Below are 6,488 nucleotides of genomic sequence, written 5' to 3'. Positions count from 1 at the left end.
TCATTCTCTTTTATCCCAAACCCTCCTCTCCTCCTAATTTTCCTTTTATTGTTGATGGCTCCATAGATAAACGGGCATTAAACTTAAATGTCATCCTACAGTCCTCATTCACACTTACACCAAACAGCCAGCCTGTTGCTAGATATTGTTATTTCTACCTTCACATCATCTCATATACATTCCCTTGCTTCCACTCACACAGCCACCACCTTCTTCAGGCTCTCATTGCCTCTCAAAAAAAAGTCCTTTACTCTTGTTCTAATAGGGTTCCCTTCCTTTAGTCTCTCTTCTCCCTAACTGATCCTTCATTCAGCTACTAAAGTGCTTTTCTTCAAACATAAATCTGACCATGTCACCCCCCTACACAGTGAGCTCTCATTTACCTCCAGGATTAAATGTAAACTCCTATGTTTGGCATTTTGAAGTTCTTTATAATTTGATCCTTTTAGGCCTTCTAGTCATCTAACCCTTTATTTTCCTACACACACTCTAAGTTCCAGGAATACTGCCTTCCTTACACTTCATTAGAGTTCCCTTCCCATATCCATACCTTTTTACTCAACATCTTCATGGCAGATATGCTCTACTTCCTCACTTCTGCTTCTTAGCTTCCTTGTCTTCCTTCCTTCCAAACTCAGTTTAAATCTCATCTACTTCTGGAAGCCTTTCCAAGTTCCACAGATAATTCTGCATCCCCACCAAGAAGTGTCTTCCATACACATTATACACATATATAGTGTATCTGTCTAGTTTTTTATCTGCTGTCTCCCTAATTAGAATGTAACCTCTTTTGAGGGCATAGACTATGTTTTTGTATTTCTTTGCATCCCCAGTGCTGAACACAATGCTTAGACAAAGTAAATGCTTACTAAATACTTCTTGATTTGACTTGACTTGTCCATTTCTTTTTTTTTTTTAACCCTTACTTTCTGTCTTAGAATCATTACTAAGTATCATTTCCAAGGCAGAAGAGCAGAAAAAAACTAAGCAGTTGGGGTGAAGTGACTTGCACAGAGTCACACAGCTAAGAAGATTTGAACCCAGAACCTCCCACCTCCAGGACTGGCTTTCTATCTACTGAGCCACCTAGCTGCCCTGTGTCCATTTCTTTTTAAAGGTTAATTTGGTTGTCGAGTTTTCTATAACTCCACATTGGTCTCTTCAGACATGGAGAAAACTCAAATCAGACTTTTTACTTTGTCAGATACCTGAAAGTGAGGAAAGGAATTTGCAGAAAGATTTTAAGCAATGTGAAGATACAGGAAAAGCAAAGGAGAAGAGTTTGGAATATTGGTGAGAAAGGATTCTGAGAGGCAATGGAATCTAGAGATCGTTGGAAACTCAGGGTCTTGGGACTTGAACTCTGTGTGGGAGACAGCTCTGGACCTTTCTCCTGAACTAAAGGTGATTCCTGTGAAAGATCTAGTAAAATCCTGTATCTGATTCCTCAATCCCTGGAGACTTACCTGCGTGAACTCAATCTACCATAGTCTACTCGAAAGGTTTTGTCCTGAGGGTGGACTGCACTGAACCAGCAGTGAACCTCTAATCCTAATCTGCTAACTTCCTAGAGACTTGATTGATTTCTTAGCCTAGGGATTATCTTAAATATTGAGCTATCCTGATTAGAGAGTATCTTCATGTGTGCCTCAGGAAGGCAGAAGACTGTCGTCCATTGGGTTGATAGATAGGGATTCCTGATACCCACCTTCCTGATCCAGTCTATTCACCATTCACTTCAATAAATCAACTTTTCAAAGAGATTATAATAGTCAGATCAATTGGCCATAAAGGAATATTGGCTTAGGGGATATTTTAGGAAGTCTTCTTCGATTAGGCTAAGTCAAGTCCTAATCAACTGACTAGGTTAAAGTAAAAATTCCTAGCAAACCGACTTTCCTCCTTCCTGAGGTGTTTGTCTCTGGCACAGTTGCTGTGTTATCCCTTGTTACACAAGCTAAGCTGATCCAGCTCAGGAAGCTGCCCTGCCAGATCAAATTAAGAAAAACATTCTTGGCCTCCAGTTACATTCTTGCAAGGCTGCTTGATTCACCTTTTAACAGTTCTCAAGGAAAGGGCAGAGAGACCTCCATTTTGATCTCTGCCATAGAAGGAGACACCTTGTTTGTTCAGGTTACATTAAATCCTGAACACCCGGATACATCTTCAAACAGGGACTCTCTCATTTGCCTTTTTAACAAGAGTCAGGCAGCAGAGGTTGCCAGCAAACTGTGTTGTTTAGAGTTTGAAAAAGATAAATTAATGCCTTGTGTCCTCTCTCTCTCTCTGGATCCCCTATATCCCACTCTCCTACAAAACACTGTCTTCATAGGACTCCCAGGCCATGGAAGAAACAGCTGAGTAGCAAGCTTTATCAGCTGATTTTGTTTCTTTTTTTTTTTTTAAAACCCTTAACTTCTGTGTATTGGCTTCTAGGTGGAAGAGTGGTAAGGATGGGCAATGGGGGTCAAGTGACTTGCCCAGGGTCACATAGCTGGGAAGTGTCTGAGGCCGGATTTGAACCCAGCACCTCCCATCTCTAGGCCTGACTCAATCCACTGAGCTACCCAGCTGCCCCTTTATCAGCTGATTTTGAAAGCAGTCTCCTGTTAGACTTTTGTCTCCACTTCTCTCACAAACTGTACATGGCACTGAAGAAATGTTAGGTTTTTCAGGCTGGGGACAATAGGAAGCATTACAGCTCAAGTTAGCAGATAAAGTTTCCTATACATATGAAGTATATGGATTTTTCCTAGCTGGAGCCTGTTTCAGGAGCCTTAGGAGCCACATACAAGAAACTAGCTTCATGAAGGATTCTAAAGTTTTCATTTGTACAAGGCCACTACTGCATTAATAAGAAGGTCAGGAAGAGAAGCTAAGGTAGGAGCACATCTTGTTTACTTGCTACCACAACTGACACTCCTGAAAAAGAAAACTTCATTCCTAAAATGACATCTTAGGTAGCAAGCAAAAAATAAACCTAAGCCAGGACTGAAAGGGTACCTATTTTAGGAACAAATAGAGACCACAAATCTATAAGCTTCATTACCCCTACTAGGGAAGATTGACTTTCTACAGAAAAGGTAAGGGAGTGGAGCTGAGGGAAGTGTTAGTCCAGGTGATCTCCAACTTTAACACAGATCTGTGTGGTGAAGTGAAGGGAGGAAGGTAGAAGGATTGGAGGAATGGGAGAAAGGATAGAGGAAGGGAAAGGAAGGTAGCGGTCCCAGCCCCAGTGGGGGAAATTGACCAGAGCCCTTCAGGGGCTCAAATCTCAAATAGAAGATCAGAGAGCAACTTTAGGGTTTAGAATAGCTATGTTTTATTTAAATTAGAAAGGGGAAGGTCTAGGGAAAACTAAGGGGTAGATAGAAAGGAAAAAGGTGCCAAGAGAGATTTCTGCAGGGCTCAGCCTTCAGGCTCCAGAGAGCTAGCAAGCCCTCCAGGGTAGAGAGCAGAGCTTCTAGCATAAAGAGAGCTAGGGAGAGCTCAGGGTAGAGAGAGCTAAACTTCCAGGGTCCAGAGAGAGAAAAGGCACCAAACTTTCTCTTTTATACTTTCCCTGACACCTCCCACAAAGGAAGTGGGAGTTGTCAGGGGAAGTTGTAGCAGGGATCCCTGGGAGACATAGTCTTCCAGGGCTTACAACAATTTCAAATACTTACCCTTAGGCAGTAAGATAGGCAGGATAGTCAGCAGGTAGGCAGGCAGGCGGGTTCAGGTCCCATCTGGATTGCCATAAACTGTGAGGGGGATGAAGGGATGAAGGTAGGAGGATTGGAGGAATGGGAGAAGGAGAGAGGAAGGGAAAGGAAGGTAGGGGTCCCAGCCCCCCACAGGGAAATTGACCAGAGCCCTTCAAGGGCTCAAATAAATGATCAGAGAGCAACTTTAGGGTTTTGAATAGCTGGGTTTTATTTAGATTAGGAAAGGGGAGGTCTAGGGAAAACTAGGAGGTAGGAAGGAAGGGAAAAAGGCGCCGAGAGAGATCAGGGTCTCGGTAGAGAGGGGAGCTTCCAGCATAGAGAGAGCTATCGAGAGCTCAGGGTAGAGAAAGCTAGCTTCCAGGGTCAAGAGAGCTCAAGGTAGCAAGCAGAGCTTCCAGCATAGAGAGCAGAGCTTCCAGGGTAGAGAGAGAAAAGGCACCAAACTTTCTCTTTTATACTTTCCCTGACACCTCCCACAGATCCAACCATCACACATCACTGTAACAACACTAGGATTAACCAAAATTTTTTGCTTGAAAAAATACTATTGTCAGTACCAGAGTCATTCAAATCTAAGAGTGTTATGTTTTAGTAAAATACAAAGTCATTAAATGCTGGAAATAATACAAATTACAGAAGTTTTACAAAACAAACTATTGAATTGTTAAATTGTTCATACACTCTTCTTTATTCTCTTTGATCATCTTCATTTTGTATCACCTACCACTCCTTCTTTTCCTCCTGTACTGACTTCCTTTCCCTTGCAAATTACAGAGCATATATGAAATATATCAAATTCATATACTCTTTGTAGACATTTTTTTACGTTACATTAACTTTTCATTTACCTTTTCACCAGCGTATGAAAAATCTACCAACTGAATTATTTATTTTGTTTTTCAGACTGGGACACTAAGTCTGGGGCTAATAAATCAACTCCAAAGGAATAAATTTCTGAAGAAGGATCATCTCAGATGGTAGTAATGGAATCACAAGATAGTCCCTACACCCCCAAGTTAAGAGAAACTCAGGAATGTGATGTTTGGTTAAAGAAACAACTGGTAAATGAGGAGAGACATTTGAGACAAGCCACAATCACCCATAATGAAACTCCTAGAGAAGGAGATCATGAATATAGTCAATATGGGAGAAAATATAATCTAAAGTCAACCCTTATTACAAAACAGAAAGTTCCGATAGAAAAAATGCTACTTAAGTGTGATATACATGGAAAGAACTTAAAACCAAATTCAGATATAATTAAACATCAGGGAAACACAGAGAAGAAAACATATAAATGTAATGATTGTGAAAAAGTTTACAGTGACCACTCAACCCTTACTCAGCATTGTATACTTCATACTGAAGAGAGACCCTACAAATGTAATGATTGTGGAAAAGCTTTCAGTCGGAGTTCATCCCTTAATAAGCATCAGAGGATTCATACTGGAGAAAAACCCTATGAGTGCAATGAATGTGGGAAGGCCTTTCTTCAAAGCACACACTTTATTCAACATCAGAGAATTCATACTGGAGAAAAACCTTATGGATGTAATGAATGCGGGAAATCCTTCAGCCAAAGCTCCTATCTCAATCAACACCAGAGAATTCATACTGGAGAGAAACCCTATGAATGTAATGATTGTGGAAAAACATTCAGCCGGAGTGCCCACCTTACTCAACATCAGAGAATTCACACTGGAGAGAAACCGTTCAAATGTGATGAATGTGGGAGAGCCTTCAGTCGCAACTCCTCCCTTTTTGAACATCAGAAAATTCATACAGGAGAGAAACCCTATGAGTGTAATGAATGTGGCAAGGCCTTCAGCCAGAGCACGCTTCTTACTCAACATCAAAGAATTCATACTGATGATAAATCCTATAAATGTAGTGAATGTGGGAAAGCGTTTAGCCGGAGTTCATGCCTTTCTAAACACCAGAGAATCCACACTGGAGAGAAACCATATAATTGTAATGAATGTGGGAAAGCTTTTAGTCAAAGCTCATGCCTTTCCAAACATCAGAGAATTCATACTGGAGAGAAACCCTATGGATGTGATATATGTGGAAAAGCCTTTAGTCAGAGCACACACCTTACTGAACATCAACTTATTCATACTGGAGAAAAACCTTATGAATGTATTAAATGTGGGAAGATGTTTAGTCGTAAGTCATCTCTTCTTGAACATCAGTTTATTCACACTGGGGAAAAACCTTATGAGTGTGTTAAATGTGGAAAAACATTTAGTCGAAAATCATCCCTTATTGAGCACCAGTTTATTCACACTGGAGAGAAACCCTATAAATGTAATGAATGTGAGAAAACTTTTAGCCAGAGGTCATGCCTTTCCAAACATCAGAGAAGTCATACCGAAGCCAAGCACTGTGAACTTAATGATTCGTGAAATAATTGATATGTAGTTAGAATCTCAAAAAAGTTCATGTAATTCACCTTTGAGAATAACGTAACCCATTGACTGGGGAAAACTCAACTAAACTTGTCATTTTGCTAAATACCTAAAAATCAAAGCAGCACAGTTTGTTACCAACTATAATGTTATGAAGGGATCTGGAAAAGATAAAGTCTTGCATTATAATCCTGTGCTTCATAAAACATTGGCTGTCATTTAATGCTTAGTCATTTAAATCTGATTGAGCAGAAAGATGATCCAAAATGTAAAACAACAACTAAATACTAAATTTTCCACTAGTAAAAAAAATTTTTAAACATATTCAATTTGAAGCAAACTAATGAAACATGAAGAAAGCCCTTCATAGTGA

General features: G+C 40.2%; 1 protein-coding gene across 1 annotated transcript; it reads left to right on the top strand.

Annotated features, from left to right (window-relative positions):
• The first annotated feature begins 4,690 nt into the window (after nucleotides 1-4,690).
• LOC123233089 (zinc finger protein 501-like) lies at nucleotides 4,691-6,112 on the top strand. The gene is made up of 2 exons (XM_044659263.1): nucleotides 4,691-4,980; nucleotides 5,062-6,112. The coding sequence occupies exons 1-2, from the start codon at nucleotides 4,691-4,693 to the stop codon at nucleotides 6,110-6,112; spliced, it is 1,341 nt and encodes a 446-aa protein (XP_044515198.1).
• Nucleotides 6,113-6,488: the final 376 nt, after the last annotated feature.

Source organism: Gracilinanus agilis, chromosome 2 (assembly GCF_016433145.1).
Source record: "Gracilinanus agilis isolate LMUSP501 chromosome 2, AgileGrace, whole genome shotgun sequence".
In the NCBI taxonomy this organism is placed as follows: domain Eukaryota; kingdom Metazoa; phylum Chordata; class Mammalia; order Didelphimorphia; family Didelphidae; genus Gracilinanus; species Gracilinanus agilis.
This window is presented reverse-complemented; position numbering and strand designations above follow the sequence as displayed.

Excerpts from the sequence above, each read along its gene's own strand:
- LOC123233089 (XM_044659263.1), top strand. The coding sequence starts at position 4,691 with ATGGAATCACAAGATAGTCCCTACACCCCCAAGTTAAGAGAAACTCAG. Across the intron at positions 4,981-5,061 it reads GATATAATTAAACATCAGGG|ACTTCATACTGAAGAGAGAC; the intron begins AAACACAGAGAA and ends TCAGCATTGTAT.